General features: G+C 36.4%; 1 protein-coding gene across 1 annotated transcript in view; it reads right to left on the bottom strand.

The window, feature by feature from the left end:
* The window catches only part of LOC104625086 (midasin-like), a gene marked incomplete at both ends in the record, with an annotated part of 43,517 nt that extends 27,217 nt beyond the window's left edge, over positions 1-16,300 (bottom strand). Inside the window, 12 exons of the mRNA XM_010292623.1 lie at positions 528-640; positions 1,728-1,823; positions 2,562-2,643; positions 3,704-3,897; positions 5,645-5,759; positions 7,495-7,598; positions 9,096-9,227; positions 10,505-10,747; positions 13,301-13,493; positions 13,573-13,680; positions 15,224-15,448; positions 16,074-16,300. Coding sequence (XP_010290925.1) covers positions 528-640; positions 1,728-1,823; positions 2,562-2,643; positions 3,704-3,897; positions 5,645-5,759; positions 7,495-7,598; positions 9,096-9,227; positions 10,505-10,747; positions 13,301-13,493; positions 13,573-13,680; positions 15,224-15,448; positions 16,074-16,300 — 1,832 coding nt within the window. The remainder of the gene's footprint in view (positions 1-527; positions 641-1,727; positions 1,824-2,561; positions 2,644-3,703; positions 3,898-5,644; positions 5,760-7,494; positions 7,599-9,095; positions 9,228-10,504; positions 10,748-13,300; positions 13,494-13,572; positions 13,681-15,223; positions 15,449-16,073) is intronic.
* Between the last annotated feature and the right edge of the window lie 1,416 nt (positions 16,301-17,716).

The following is a 17,716-nucleotide window of genomic DNA, read 5'->3' as shown; positions in this document are numbered from 1 at the left end:
ACTAAGATTTACCAAGGACCTCATTTCAATTTTGCCTTTATCATTGTTTTAGAGGAGTGGTTGAATTTAGGATTTTTCTTTTTAAATTAAAAATATAGGTTTTGAAAAAAATTAATTCCAAGACACCCTTATAAGATACTTATTTTTCTCAAGATACAACCTAGAAACTCAAGGTTTCCAAAGAACTTCCTGGACAGTGGAGTTAGTGCCGCATACTATAAAAATCTCTCTTTACAAAGACAGATACATCAAAGTCTTATTATAACAGCTGTGGATCCACACTGCTTTGAAGAAACTAGTTCAAAAGAAGCTGAAAATTTCCATGATTTGGCTGCCAGAAGGATGATGCAGACAGCCTTAAAGATACACAAGGCAAAACTGAGATAACAAAAGAAAGATCTCATCACATTCCTTTCATTAGAGTGAGAATATCCAATGTGCATTTTTTTATTAATCCTGGGACTTCCAATCTATTCTATTCCACCACAAAATATTTTGAGTCACATGGAAACTGTAAGATATTCTACCTTTGTACAGTGAGAGCCTGGGTTTGTTTCTTCATGACATGCACTCTTCCAACCGAGACTTCTTGTTCCCGTATTAGAATTTCTGGTTTATAGAGTTCACAAAAAAACTCTACCTGTGAAGAAAGCATCAACATTTCCAATACTAATGTTGCCTGCAACATCACACTAACAACACCCATGTTGCGCTACCAGTATTACTTTGCAGCAAGCTAATCTTTCACGGTAAGATTTTTATGTTTTGCAGGTTTTACATACTCAGCACCTAAAACACTGAAATACCTCAGAAGTGTTATTGTCTGTACAAACAAGATATTTCCATTTAATAACCTCGTAATGGGTCTATACCATTATATTTCTACTTTGTCTACTTCCTTGGTAGTTCAACTACATAAACTTGAAATTAAGAACAGTTATCTTAACTAATAATAAACAACCAACCTCCCTCAAAAAAAAAAATTGGTAAATACCTCTGTGTAAACAAGGATATTTTACCATTGGCAGAGCATAATACACTCCTGTATTGAAATAACGCAAAGGGAGAAGAACAAAAAGAAAAAATCCACAGAAGTTTCAGGGATCCATCTGTCCACCCAGCTTGCAAGTTTTTCCATCTTAAAGTAACAAAGGAGGGAATTTTCTTTGCAATCAAACTTATACAGTCAGAAATAACTGAAAAAATAATTATTTAGTTTAACTCAGCCATCTCTATCACATGCTATTAATATATAGAGTTACTAGCCTCTAGAGGTACTTGATTTTGGAATCAATGGTTACAGAACAAGCAGTAAGGAAGATTATGTTTCTCTCCAATCTCTTTGTTTAAGTGATTAAAGTTCACTGTAACCACCACAGAAAAAAAACACATTCTTTACTAATTATGTGCATCTAGCAGTATCATGTGCTTGGGCAACTGTGCTGTTCCAGCTGTGTTATCCTTCTTTTGTATGATAAGGCCATTTGCAATCTGCTCTGAAACAGATTCACTGGAACCTTCAGAGAAAAAAATGCAGCTGAAAATAAAACAGGAGAAAAATGTAGGTCCCAGTACAGTACAGTACAGCGAGCAAAAAAATGTTTGGGACAGAGACATAGACATAATTTTCAAGAAAAATAGCAAAAAACATTTAAATAAATCACTAGAAAAATTGCAAGTTACAGAATATTACCAGCAAACATCATGTTAATTATAGCTTAACATACCTTTTTCTTGGAAATATTTAGTTTACTTCCAATAACTTTTGCCATTTTCTGTCTGCTCCCTTGGTTGGACAGCATAGCTGTGAAACAGTCCAGTGCCTGTCAAGGGGAAAACAAATGAACTTCTTCAATACAAATGTGGTATGATATGAGCTGACAAGCACCATCTTAATTTACATGAGCCTGAATACAATCCAGCCATGGTAAATAATTTTATTTCACTGTCCACAGATAGCGTCAAACAACAGAGTTCAAAAGTATGTAATAAGAACTTCTAAACTCTTGATGATCTTAAAGGACTTTTCTAACCTTAATGATTCTGTGATTCTAATGCACTGGGTTTCTACTGAAAGTAAAACCTTTTCAATGCAGAAGCTGTTTTCACACAAATGGACCAAAATGGAGAAGGAAGTAATGTTGTAAGATCTCATGTCTTAAAACTACCTCTGACTGACACACACCTTAAAAATTCCAAATTTAAAATGTAAATTGATGCATAGGAAATCAGCCTCATATTACAAGAAAAACGAAAGATCTTAAAACTTTTACTCTGTCATATGCAATCCCAGCTCGTATCAGTTAAAATTATGTTGCAGAATGCTGTTTATATGACAGTAGTAAGTCTGGACTGGCTTTTAGCACATTACTGCCAACAATTTTCTTAATAGTAAGGAAAGCCTCTGATAGATGGATCACAAACATTCCAACTACAGTCCAATTGCTCCAGATAAAACTAAATGTAAATTCCCATCTCACATTCACAAACAGAGTATTTTCAGATTTGTGAGACACTGTTAGAATCTGGGTAAGCAATTTCTGGATCAAGTCTTACCGCACCTCCTGAAAAATATTCACTGCTGTCGTTGAAGAATTACTGTCAAAGTTGTAAGCAATCCTGCTGCACCAATTCAGTAAGTCTCTAAAAAGAAAACCAAAAAGGTTTATTTGACACAAGACAAAACGCACAGCATCTTCCTTCATGTTCAGCTGAGGTCAGTATGTCATCTTCTGGCAATTGCACATTTAGTTGCCAAGTTGTACACGGAAGACACATATAAATAGGATGCTAATTCTAAAGAGTAGCTGAGCGCATAAAGGCCAACAGTGTTGCTTTCAGATATGTTGCTTAGAAATAGAGAATACACACTCCATTAAACCATAAAGTAATTATGAAATTGAAAAAATGAAAAGCAGCAAGCTTTTCATGCAGAAAGGTATAAAAACCTATTTTTTTCAAGATACTGATTCCTTATTAACAACAAAATCTTCCAAAAGGTAAGAAAATGAAACTTCTGATTTCAGAAAAACGACTGCTTCTTTAAAAATTAGTGGCATTCTTATGCTTCACAAAAATTTTAGGTACTAATCCCACCTAGTATTTACTGACTAATTCACAACACACTACTGGTTACAGAAGAAGAAACAACTGAACATCAAGCTGCATTTAATAATAAAAATTCTGAAATTAATAATGTACTAGAGGTCTGGTTATTTTTAGTCATCTGTAAGCTAGAATGCTGTGAGTGTCTAATATGAAATTATCTAGATAAGCAAATATATACAATTGTTGAAAACATCTACTAGCTATTGTGACAACATTATAAAGTACATTTCAGTCAACAGTTCTTAACTAGAACTAATCTTTTATATTCAAGTGAATTGAGAAGTAATCCATATGGCTTGATACCAACTCAGCACCACATATGACAAAACCTACACTTTCTCCTTAAAAAAAAAAAAAAAAAAAAGGCAAATAGGAAGTCCTAAATAATTCAGAATGAGATTTTTTAAAAAAGATATATTAATCATTATTTTAAAATGAAAAATTTATTTTTGAAGTTTTTATGAAATTCCAGTTTAATTATTCAAACTTTTATCACTATTTTTTAAAAATTCAGAAAAATAACAAAGACCAACCCTCCTATCTCTGCAGCTAGCTAACTAAATTTCCTTCTAAGAAACATATAAGAAAAGACAACCTTAGAGATAGTTCTCGTCCTTCCAGATTTGGTTTCTTATTTTCTGATCTTGATTCTGATGGATCTTCTGATATGTGCCTGGAGATAGAAGCACTGTTTTCTGATGCCTGATACTTGTCTCCCGTAAGGTGAATGTAAATGTCTAGCAAGTGATCAGTTACAAGAGCAAGGTTGGGGTATCTCCTTTGAAGAACCTGAGAAGAAAAAAAACAAACCAAACCAACCCCCCAAAAATAATCTTTAGCATCAGAAGGAAACTATCAGCCACCCAAATTTTAATAGGATACACTTCAATACTCAAGCTAGCAAGTTGCACAAAACTGCTCTCTTGGAATTCCTCATATGAAGAAAATAAAAGTCATTGTGACTTGTATGATATCAGTTTGGATGCCAAAAGTGAATTTTGCCAACTCAACTCTACTCCAACTAATTTCATACATTTGCACAAATACCAACAGAAGGAACAAACAGTACATTCAACCCTGTCTAAACCCAAATCATGATCATACAACTTTACAACTGATGACAAAAGTTCCTACCTCCTGTCCTTTTTATGACTGAACTTTTTGAGTATTCAGGTTGTCTATTCACTGTGCTGACAAACGACACATTAAGGGGCTATTTTTTCTTCTGTAATTTCCTTTCAGCTCAGTTCTCTCCACTAAAGCTTGCCAAACAAAATTATTGCTTCCCAAAATAAGCTTTTTACAGATACAGGCCAGGAATACCGGTCCTACCTGGCCAAACTCATTTTTAAGATTACCCAGAGGAACACAAGTCTATTTTCAAGACAAGCAAGTGAGATTTTTCTACCACCGTCTCTTCTGCTACTACAGAATCTTACACAGTGTCTGATTTATGTATTTTTGTGACTTGAGCTACAAAGTTACAGAACAGAAAGAACCTAGTGATGACACATTTAGCACTGAAGCTTCCTTAGGTTTTGACAGCCAAGCTGTATTTGAATATTGGTCCTTTCTGGAGGTCAGTTTCGACATCAGTTCAGCCAGATAGCCTTTTCTAATTCCTGCCCACATGGATCTATTTGTAGTAGAACCAGCTACAGCACACAAGTGTGTGTACCTCCAGCAAACCATCTACAGAGGCCTACCCGTGCATCTACTTGCTTCCCCTCCAACAAAATCTACAAGTACAAAATAAGTGCTGTTCTTGCCCCGTTCCTAACAATTAGCTGACAAATGACAAAATGGAAAAACATGCAGATAACTACTGTCACCTGTAACTGTGCTGGCTGCTGAACAAGTTCCAAGGAGTGAATGAATCCTATTGAAAAACTGTCATCTTCATTCTAGAAAATTCAGAACTTTCTCAACTCTTCTGCTAGAAACTATTCACCTCCTTTTCCTTTAGGCAAAGCTCTTTTAAAATCAGATCATATTCTGAGGTCTGTATCACAAGGAGAATCTCTAGAGAATTCCGTTTCCATTTAAGCCCTGGGCTCCTTGAATTTTTTGAAGGACTACACAAAGCAAACACTCCCTAGAGATGCTAACAAAAGATGTCAATAGAAACAGTTATTTGTAATTGACATCTGACCAACTACTTTCAGTCTCAAAGCTTAGAACTCAGGATTAGAGTAAAACCAATTTTCTTTCTTTCTTTTTCTCTCTGTTTTTAAATCCCTACGGGCTACAAAATGGCAAGTACTTTGATTCTTAGACCCATTCAAAGTAGAACTGTGTTTGCCAAGGCAAGTTCCTGGAATCTTTGTCCAACTCACTTAAAATTTTCCTGACAAACTGCCCATTTACTTCAAAATTGTCAAGATAAATCTGAAATGATAAGGGTATATTTGAAATGATAGGGTGTATTGTGCAACTTGGAGATAAAAATAAGCATCAGATTTGTTACTGAAAAACATTAATTATCTTTAATTGAAACGATTATTCACATGCCACCATAGAGCAACACACACCATACCTCCTTGAGTTCTCCTTTGCTCATGTTATCCACATGTATTTTGGTCCAATACTTGTCCAAAAGAGCAGCGTGGCTGCTTTGCTGCCTGTACCAACCGCCACCACAACTGAATATCCTAAATCAAAACAACATTAAGAAACACAGCATATTGTGTCTTGCTGAAGAATTCAACATTTTCAGTGTGTTCCTGTGCAAAGAACATGTTACATATTGCTGCCCCGCATAATGCGCATGCATACATCACTCAGTGTTTGTCACTGTACTGTCACATACCCTACCCTGCCTATCTCTGCTTTTCAAATTATCTGTTCTTTTTCCACAGTTTTCCCCCTGTAGTGCGAAATCTCCTTAGAGATACTTGCAGAACGATGACTGACAGTAAGTTAAGTCTATCAGAATCAACATACAGAATCCTTTGCAGAGAGACAAGCCTGACAGAAGTGGCCTGGGAAATATCTTCCACAGATCCTAAAGGATTACAGAGATGCAGGAAAAGCATCTGCAGTCCCCGTCCTCTCCAATCTTTCCTGATTATTTTCACTTATTCTTCAGGCTCACAGTCCTTTCCATCATATATTTTTATATATTTTGTTCCATTCTTTTTTTTTTTTTTTATTGCACAAATAACTATGCAGTCATGTGTTATACCCGCTGTGGAAGTAGCCTTGCACGTGAAAAGCATTAGATACTCGGTTTGTGATTTCTTTTTTGTTTTCTGGCGCTTTTTTGTTTGGTTTGGGTTTTTGTTGGTTTTTTAAATAATAATCTACATCTGGAAACTGCAGAAGACTTATTGAATCTGCTCCAACTAGCCCACTGGAAACTATAATTTGCTGCTATACAAACTGTTGGCCAAGAATACAGAAGAAGAAAATCTTAGGAAATGAGGCAACCAAAAGAGAGTTGAATTCAAAACACCCAATTCCAGAAAAAATAGATCGGATAAATCAAAGAAAAGAACAAATTTATGGAAGACAGACAAAAGCAGGAAAATTTATTAAAGGCTTTGAAGTAAACTGCAAAACATTTGAAAACCATGTAACTACTCTCCATCTAGATATCCTAACCTTTAATACAGTATTATGTCCTAATATACAAGACGACATTTTGACATTTGATGCATGAGCCATTAGTACAATAAAACTGTCAGGGAAGAATACCTTAAATCTTTTTCTGGTTAGAAAACATTACAAGTGTCCATACTGACATAAGACTTTCACAAATCAGATTTTCCTAAAATTTTTTTTCATTCTATTTCTTTTCTCACGATACCCAAACAAAACAACACTATCTTATTATAGATGCAGGGTTCAGTTATAATTATTAATGAAACTCCTAAAAAAAAAAAAAATCTTCCAAGGAACACATGTATACAACTGCTCAAGAAGGCGGAATAAAAAAAAAACAATCCCCAGAAAACTAATCATTCAGTAGTCAGACTACCAACTACCCCAAGATCAGCAAAAATAAGAAATATTTTACACGTGTGCTGTTAAAACTAGCAAGTCAAGACACCTTGTGAATATCAATCATAAACCTTCTTCACACAGTAATTGCCGAGAGTGGTATTTTGCTTTGGTGAGGGGCTGAATTTGTAGGGTTCCCCCCAGAAAGTTTCATTGTTTCAGCCTTGTTGAAGTGACCTTTCTGTACAAAGACTGGATTCACCTGGTAGCAACGTAATGCTGCTCTAAAATGAAAAAAATTCCTTTCACAACTTCTATGGCTTCTATTGCTTGTTAATTGGAAATTGCTAAAATACTCCTGCCCAAGCACCTTGTACTTCCTGTCTTTGGCTTAAAAAAAGGGATAGCCATGCTCTTAACCTCATTTAAGTTTACAAAGCCTACCTCCTGGTCGCAAAAAACTGGAATCCCGGTGCTACTTTTAAACAATCACCACGACCAGGAATCAGCAACTCTCCTTTTTCCAAAAGGGGAATTAGCACAGAGATCTGCAGAAGAGAAGAAAAATTATAAAACATTTTTTTTTGTGGAACTGTAACAGACAGCACACCCATCCACACTCATTTCACTCTTGAGATGCTACAGCACTTCCACTCAGCACCATTACATTGCCAGCAACTGCCACACCTGCAGATTGCACTTCCAAGTGATGCTAACAGGAATTGCACAGTCCCCAGTAATTTTAAACACCAGTGAAAGTCACAAGTGTAATGCTTACCTATCTTCTTTCTCCTGTATCCAGATTTAATGATAGGAGAATGGAACTGACAGTCTTTACATAGCAAGTCCAAATCAAAACTATTTATTTTGAATTGTCAAATGAACACTTTCATGTCAGAAGCCTTATTTTCTTTATCTGTCTGAAAAAAGATGACCTGCATCTCAAAGATGTCATTCTCAAACATCAATATTTTTCAGTGTATATTCTGCTACCCCCAGGAGAATTTGGTATCTATTTAAAGAATCTATCCTTCCATGCAGGAGGACAGCAATAACGGTGGAAGGAAAAAAGGGAGGCAGGACCACAGTGATCGCTCAGCATAAAAGGAGGCAAGCATGGAGACTTTGATATGGAGAAAGGAGACAGGATGCCTGCAGGAAAGACCTGAAGAAAAGGAGAGATGAATGCAGGATACTACTCAGGGCACGCTTACGAGGAGTGCAATGAGCTGAGTCCACAGAAGCAAGTAAGTGCATGACCCTCTGGCAGTGAAAAACTGCCTAGTATATACAAGCAGTATTTCTTGTCTTTCTTACAAATTCCCTATATTTCAGAAGCCTAGAACCCAATAAACAAGCTGTCAGATTATTTAGTCACACAAAGGATGCTTTACAGAACAGATATGAAAGAAAACAACTATCTGGACAATGTCCAGCAGGCCTATACAGCAAAACATCTCTATGACATTGTTCTTGCAGAAGACATGCTTTCAGCAGCCATTACTTCAAAAGGGAAGGATGACAGCCTAACAAGTCATTCTGGAGCTGAATACAGGGAATCTGTTAAAACCTATACTGCTTAATGTAACAACACATTTTTAATATCCCAGCCAGAGGTAAGAAATGTGTAAGAAAAAACAAAAACCACACAACAAAACATTAAAAAAAAAAAAAAAGAAAAAAAAATCTTATTAATAGTACCACTCTAATACAGTGACAATACTCTGTGGTGTTTGGAGCCACATTTGTTTTCAAATATTAAAATATGATTTAAAAGACACATAGCTCTTTATCAGTGCCAATTCAAATCTTCAGAGTGAAATGTGGCATCAGTGGGAGTGTCAGGACTACTCTAAAACAATGACAAAAACCAATGTGGTGTGCTAACATGTTAATGAAGACAGACAGGTTAATTCTTTCTAACCCCTTTTAAAGGGGCAGTATTTTCAGCATGCTGCTGCAGAACTCATGGTGATTAGACTCAAAAATTTGCTAGTATTGGGCTTTAAGACCAGTACCTTAACAGTGAACATGAACCTACGTACCACATCCAGAGGAGCATAATCAATATCCTCCAGAAGTATCCAATGACCTTTGGTAACAGCTTGTGTCAAGGTTCCAGGTTGCCATACAAACTCCCCTGGTACATCTGTACAACGATACATACCAAGCAGCGTCTATGATGGAAACAATCAGTAAATTAGAGACCTGTTCATTACATCCCTTAAAAACTCAAGAGTAAAAACTTACAAAAATGACCAAAGCATATAAGTAACGCTTACTTAGCCTCCACATTACTAAACAATCCACCTGGTAATCTGTGCCCAGCGTTACACTTCTTTTAATTAAAAAAAAAAAAGTTTCACCCCTCCATGTCTACGATAATCTAACTGATTAGATTATAGCAATTAAAATGAACCAGGTAACTGGAAGTGAATTCAGAGAGCTGTGCCACCATAATTAACAATCAATCAACAGTATAACATACAAAACTGCCTAGGGTTACACTGAACTTTATTTTACATTTTTAAAAGTCTGTGACTAAGCTAGTAAGAAGAATTGTAAAGCAAGTTATTAAAAGATACAAAACCAGCCAAGTGTTGCTTCTCTGTGAAGTTGTAACTTCCACATTCTAAGCATTCCTTAAATAATGAGGTTTATGGTTTCATTACTACATAATTTTGTACCTTGAACTTTATGACTTCGTGTTAATATGGTGGTCTTACGTATATGAAAAGACACTCTTGTGGAAAAAAGTTGTGAGATGGTGAAATCAGCTGTTCTATGCAAGTAAGGAATTATAAGCATAAGCTTATGCATGCTAATAAAAACCTCCAGATAGCACTTCTGGTAGATACTAACCACCTTGGAAAACTAAATATAAACTGAGCCAAACAACATAAATTCAAGCTCAAAAGTTATATATGCAAACCCAGAAGAATGTGAAATTATTTTCACCTCTGGTTTTATCTCTATAAGTAGATCTAGCTCACTATTATTTAAGTGCAAGTGTCCTCAAAATCACAGGATTTTACTTCATCTCACCTTTACCACAAAAAACTGGGATGAGATTAAACTGACATTAGCTCATTTAAACCACAAGTGTCTATACAGCCTTTGGCACCAACTTGAGTCATTTTTCCCAATACAAATCAAAATTTTTTAATTAAAAAAAAAATTAATAGGGCTCTCCCACATAGAAAAGCCCTGATAAAACATAATTTGAATGAAACAGATACAGCACAGTTAGGCACAGAATTTAAAACCTACTGATGCATAACTGTGAGTTTTCTTCACATTTATTTATTCTCAACAGTAAGACCAATACTACAGGGTTGGAGGTTGTGGGGTCTTTGGGCAAAACGTTAAACATTACCTCATTAGAAAATTAAGTCCATACTTTAAGTAAAAATTATGTCTGATCATCCAACCATAAAACAACTTCATCAGTTACCTTACTATCCGTTTGATCCCCAAGCTGGACTTTCAAAATATGAGGAGGCTTTGCTCTTCCTGTAACAGCTGCTAAGTATTCAATTAAAGAAGTTTTGCCACATCCTATTGGTCCTTCTAATAAAACAGGACTCTGATATGCTGCAGCAATAGCAAGGTTTTGAAGATTTGTGAAGGCAGATTCAACCAAAACAAAACGGCTGGTGTTAGTTTCCTGTTCAAACATAAAATTTGAGTTACTACACTGAAATTGTACAACATGTAAAAAAGTAACAACACAGAACAATTAGGAAAGTGAGTCTGACAACTAGAAAACTTGGGCCTGTAAATCTGTCAACACATATCAAATAAATTAAAGGATTCTAAAGCTGTATTTAATGACAGATATTAAAATAGGTTTTATAAAAAACCTATTATAAGTGAAACACTTAATAAAGTATACGTACAATTTGTTCCCAAAGGGAGTTTGCACTAAGTTGTCAGTACAGGCATAGTAACTACTCAATCATAAACACATGCCAATCAAATACAATTTGCAACATAAGTAAAATTAAATCATCAGAATGGTTCCAAATCACAGGACAAATCAAACACCAGTTACATTCAGACGATGCAAGTCTGAATATTAACTGTTGCATTTACTTCTTCCTGCACAGGCCAAAGTATAAGACCATTAAACTCAGTGCATAAAAAACCAGAGGTAAATTCAGTAACATTTTGATTTTATTCAAAGTGCAATGAATGTAGTTTTTGAATGGTAATTAATCAATGCTACAGAAACTCTCCAAATATTCTGACTCTCCTATAGTCACTTACATATCAGTATATGGCACAAAATTAGTGTTTTCCTGCCAAAAGGCACAGAGAAAAGAAATCCGAGTACATACTGCACCGAAACAAGTGTCTTGTATTTAGGTTTGATTTTCTTTTCAGATACAGTTGCATGTAGTTCTCTGATAACAATGCTAGTTTGTAAGAGTACCTGCTTTCCCTCATAAATTGCTCCTACCTCTTCATCAGACCTCCTCAGCTGTAACTGGAACCTCCCCAGCATAACTGGAACTACACTGTATACGAGATCAGTGAAATACCTGTGGCTATTAAAAAAATAAAAGCATGCCTTTTTGAGACGTTCTCTCCTCCCTCATACACAAAGACTATCCTTTCAGCAATCCAATTTATAGCATGGCCTAGCTTCAGCGCATCTGCGGCACCAATGACACTGGAATGGGAGTAAGAATCTCCTTAAATGGCTCTACAGTTTCCCCTGCTGCAATGAATTTCAAACCATACCTTCAATCCTAAAAAAAAAAAGCTAGAATACAGCAAATTCAACTACAGAAGTTGGGGGTGGGGGGAATTTGGGAGAAAACTCCTCCTTCCTTGCTTCTCCTACTCAAGAAATTCTGGACATTGGTAGACTTCATTCATTTCTTAGTCCTTCATTTGTAGATCAGTGTTGCAAAATTAAATAGAAATACTCAGCTAAGAGCTAAAACTGTACTTAAATGAGAAAAACAGTCAAGATTACCAGCTGCTGCGACAAAGAACAACCTGAACAGTTCAAGATGAACAGCATCTCAGGAGAAAAAATGTTAAATACTGTTTGCTAAAAAATGTTCATGCCTCTGATGGACTTCCTAAAACTGTAAGGCACTATCTTCTGCATTACACTTCACTCAAGTGGAGAAATTAAGTTCTTGCTCACTTCCCCCTCCCCTTTTTCTGCCTTCTAAAAGAGTAAGTAGCAGCTTTGTTTTCTTTTGATTCAAGAGAAGAACTAAGAATATGTTTGGAAAAAGGCTGTTTATAAGATGTCTGCAAAGCACAAAAACCTACTTCACGCAAGTAAAAGCAACTGTGCCAGACCCTGGCTTTACTCAGCTATGGAATATCACCCTAACTTGGACTACAGATCCTATGTAAGGCTGAATATACTTTTGTAGTTACCCTAGTTTCAGCTGGGATAGAGTTAATTTTCTTCATAGACGCTAGCGTGAGGCTGTGTTTTGGATTTGGGAAGATAATGTAAATGTTGATAATGTACTGATGTTTTCAGTTGTTGCTGAGCAGTCAAGGACTTGTCCAGCTTTTCATGCTGGCCTGCCAGCAAGAAGGCTGGGGGTGCACGGGAAGCTGGGAGGGGACACAGGCAGGACAGCTGACCCAAAATGTCCAAAGGGATATTCCATACCATATGACATCATGATCAGAATATAGAGCTGGGACCAAGAAGAAGGAAGGGGTGGAGGGTTCGGAGTGATGGCGTCTGTCTTGCCAAGTAACCGTTAATGCGTGCTGGAGCCCTGCTTACCTGGAGATGGCTGAACACCTGCCTGCCCATGGGGAGTAGCGAATAAATTCCTTGTTTTGCTCTGCTTGTGTGCATGGCTTTTGCTTTACCTATTAAACTGTCTTTACCTCAAACCATGAGTTTTCTCACTTTTACTCTTTCAATTCTCTCCCCTGTCCCACCGTGGGGGAGTGAGCAAGCAGCTGCGTGGTACTTAGTTGCTGGCTGGGGTTAAACCACGACAGTAGTATGTTCCTAAGGATCGCTACCTGAAGATAAAATGAACAGCACTATTACGCCTTCATTGCTTCATTCCACAGCAGAGAGTCTTTGCAGTGTCTAGATTATGCAACACTAGCTTACAGCACACATCAAGAAAGCTAAAGATGCACGCATTACCCGTAGTATCTCAATGCCATTTAAGCAGGAAATAAAGTCAGTTCACCTCATTAAGGAACATTCTTAAAAACAAAAAAGTTACAAATTTAACCCTGGGTTACATACCTGCTCTTCAGAAACAAGTTGTAGTCTAGGCAGCACAATACCACATACAGCTACTACATTTGCAGAGAGGTCACCCGATACAATATGCCCTTGCGTATACTGCAGTTCTTTCTCCTTTTCCCAAAATGAGGACTCCGGATTGGCCAAAACAAGAGCTTGTTCCACATTCTGGAGCTGAGATTCTTCTAGCAGCCTGTGAAATCCATGTTTATTAACTCAACTGAAAGCCATCAACAAAAACAAATAGTGTTCAAGATTTTAAAAGTTCTTACTTTAGTCTGAAATGTATCAGCTCCTCAGGATTGAATATCTTCTTCAGGAAAGATAATTTATGCTCATCATTCATGCATGTAACCAGAGCAAGACAGTTTGAAGTATACCTAAAAATTATATTTAGAACAAAACATGTCAAAACATAATCTTAAGAAATTTAGTTTGGCAACTGTCAATTGCAAACCAAAATATAAAGTTTGGAAAAACATGCAGAGAACTTTCTACATAGAAATTATTTTAGTGCTAGTCTTAACATTCCTTAAGATTAGAGAAATATCTCATAACTGAGAAAAGCTATTCTATCATGGCATACTTTATCCTTTATACATCAAGTAGCTAACCTTTCTCTGAAGAACTGAATGATCAATAGATATATAGTAAAGCAGAGCACTTTCCCAAATAAATGAATGTAAATGTATGATAATGAAAATCAGGTTTTCTTTGCCTAATTTTTTCTTATCCTCCTAGCATTTTCCTTTCAAAATTGCTTTCCATTTCATGCTATTTCTAAAATAACCCTAGCACAATGAACTCAAGACACAGTGCCAAAAGAAGCAAACAACTCCTAAGTCTTGACTTCATTACTACATAAAGCTGTCTCACAACAAAAGGACATTTAATACAAATCATAAAACACTTTTCATTTATTATACCACTTTTTTTGCCTTCCAGGAACAAAGCTTTGAATTACTTCAGTGGCAGGGGGGGAAGAAAAAAAGAGTTACCAGAAGAAGATTCATTCAGGACAAAATTTAAAAGTCAGCTCATTCACTTAAGATTATTAGCTGAACACCAGGTAAACCAACTCCAGTCAGTGAATTAGAAATTCTTTTTCTAAGACTATCTAAGTGTATGTCATCCAAAAGAGTTTTCATAAATGGTTGATAGATTTGACAATACTCTCGCTCCTGCCCTTCCTAAATTATACACCTGATTTTAAAATTATGTTACTAAGATAATTCTGAATTTATGTTAAAAAAAAGACTATTAAAGAATTTTTCTTAAATAAATGAAAGGCATTATCAATACTCCTACCCATATAAATAAGGTGGATCATGTGACTGAGTTGAAGCCCTGCAGGCAGACACCTAATAGAAAACATCTGACCAAAGCCACATGCAAAGTCTGCAACAAGGCCAATTTGGAAAGCATAGCTTAAATAAGTCAAGCTTTACAGTGACTGAGATGTCTACATACAAGCAGTAGAAAAAAACCCCAACTCATTAATAGCATATCAATACAAAGTAGTATAATATATCGTTGTAATGTAAGTTGAAATGAGAGTAGATGCACCTCTACTTTTTTCTAGGATAACATGCTAGAATGCATGCAATATACCAACTGGCTTACAGTAGAGGTGAAGTGATAAATTTACCATCTCACATGAATCCAACTTGGGTAAACTGAAGCTATTTGGAAAGATTCTCCAGACCATAGCTTTAAGCACGACTAAGAACTAGCCTAAGTTTCACTCTGTGATAGATCACTACAGCTTTCAAAAGATCAGGTAAGAAGCATACAGCACCATCGGTACACATTTTTCTGGTGCTATTTGAAGATTCTTTTCTACTTGCATGTGAACATTGTTAAATACAATTAAAGATACGTATACTTCTTTTCAATGGAGAAGATCTGGGGGGTTTAACTTACCAACGGACTAAAGTGTCATGACTCCTTAGGAGTGGAATACATACACTCCAGTCCCATAATTCCCGGAAAACTGATTGCTCCTTTTGTAAAAATCTATAGGCTGCCTCCATGAGGTCCCGTAACTTCATTCGTCTGCGCCCGTATCGGACTGTGTTTGCATCTGAGCTCTCCAGGAAAAGCCTCTGGAAAACTGGTGATGTATTCTTAAAATATCTTAAAGCAAATCTTTAGGAGAAAGAGAGAGAGAGAGAAAGAGAAGGAACACAGGAATGTAAGGCAGGGGAAAGGAAAACAAGCACTAATAAAAACGTCAAGACAGAGGTCCTGAGACAGTAATTGACAGTATACTGAGAACTAAGGCCTATATTTAACTTTGTCCACACTTGGGAAAGACAACAACTTCAGCAATCAGCAGACAACAGATACTTTACCTTATTAGAAATCATTACTTAATTATCAAGCAGAAACAGTACTGCCTTTGGTGAAATCTCTTTGATTGCTCTCGTTTACTGAAAAAGTAATACTGATTCCTACTTGCATAACTTCATATTCTACTGGCCTACAGATCTAATCTTAAATGCAGAGATTTTGGTTGTGAGCAATTTTCATGCCAGCTGTTTTGCTTTTCTTTTTGTCATGATGAAAATCAAGTTAGATCTCACAACACTATTTAATTTAAGTAAGCTGTGTTTAAGACTCGTGTTTTCTAAATCATTCTTTCAATTCAAAACACATTTGTTACTGTGGGAGACAATCCAAATTGTAACACCACCTCTCATCACCAGTGAACACTGACAAGCATCTACTCCCTAAGTTCAAACATTGCACAAAGAGATGTTACATTACTCACGGCAAAACATCAGGGTGGTCAGCAACCAGCTTGCTCATTGCTACACACAGCCTTTCATGCCTATCATGGTTGATTTGGCCACCAGCTTTAATGGCTTCTGCATTTCTTTCCAATAAATCCAACAAGATCGGCCGAACTTGGCGGCCAATCAATAGAGTACATTCTTTATCCAGTAATAACTGTGCTAAAGTATCGAGGATGCATTGCCGATCCTGCTGGGTCCAAACCTAGAGGAATGGAAAGTAAAAACATGTTAAATGGGAAATGATTTGGACTTTTAGCTTCACAACTAGTCATGCAGGATTCATAGCTAATTTTACAGGAACAAATCTTTCAAAAAACAGCAGGGAGTCCAAAATTCCCAGTGGAAGTACTTACTTGACACAGCTCTCCATATTTAAAAAAATGGGGAAACAAAATGAGTGACATGCAGAATGACACATTAAATAGGAATTCCAAAAAAGTCCCCAAATCCTAACTTATGCTTTACAGTTGAAAGATAAAGCAAATAATTTTTAATGTTTTTTAAAGAAAAAGTTGGGAAAATGTTATAAAAAATAATACATCTTTGTTAATAGAATTACCACTGATCTCAACAGCTCTGCTTCCTGAGAGTCACAAAACATTTAAGAATTCGAGTTCTTAAAGTTTGCATTGCATCATGTTCACTATTTTCAAAAATAAGCATTCAATTAATCATGATCACAGCCTTATTTCCATATTTCTGATAGCAATTACAATGAGCAATGCTCTTGACAAGAAGCAGCATGTATCTGCAGTTTTGAAGTGAAGATTGTTTTTTTCTTACTTTTACATAAAAATGATCCTTTAGTGCAAAACAAAATATTAGGCTTTAAAATAGATGGCAAACATACTCATATCTGCTAGGGGAAAAAAAAACCCCACAAAAAACCACCCTCACCCCCCCCATCCCACCAAACCTTCCTAACTTTGTTACTGAAAAACAACTCATTTCTTGTGTCTTATGCTTAAATTTCTCTGGTCTTTGAGCTCATGTTATTATCCGAGCATCTCTCCACTTCCGTCATGTTTAGCATATAATGCAGTATAAGTAATTTTGATTTGTGAAAAATCAGGATTATGAATTTGCAGTGTAGCGGTTTTGCTCTTAACTTTGACCCTCTGCTCTCCCCTCCCTTGCTGAGTGAACCCTTATGCTATCAAGACAATTTTATCTTTCTTGGCAAACATCGTAAATACAGCTAGGCAAGGCAGCTTTCCAAACAGAACAAGCACTTACTGAACTCCTACAGAAATATTCTGTGATTTGGGTAGTCTTTTGTTTCAGCAACACATGCAGCCAATTTCTGCTTCTCCTAGACTTTTGTTACTGAGGTAAAACCTGCTCCCAGGCCTGCACACAGGATGGTTTCCGTGTTATAACAGACTGCAGAGGTCCTGTACGTTGCCTTTGAAAGGGTGACCTCTGGGATATACCACTGTCAACATCCTTCTAGAATACATGCACACTTGTTCAAGCTCCTTGAGTCTTCTTCTGAATTGGAAAAGACATTCACTGCCTAACGGCACGTAAGAAATCAGGGAAACTGCACTATATACGCTACAAAGATCAAAACCATCGCATTAATTGCAAATGGTTTCTTAGATGCTTTGTGTTTATT

This window comes from Phaethon lepturus, unplaced genomic scaffold, assembly GCF_000687285.1.
Source record: "Phaethon lepturus isolate BGI_N335 unplaced genomic scaffold, ASM68728v1 scaffold13618, whole genome shotgun sequence".
Lineage (NCBI taxonomy): Eukaryota > Metazoa > Chordata > Aves > Phaethontiformes > Phaethontidae > Phaethon > Phaethon lepturus.
Note: the sequence above shows the minus strand (reverse complement) of the source record. Positions and strands in the feature narration are given on the sequence as shown.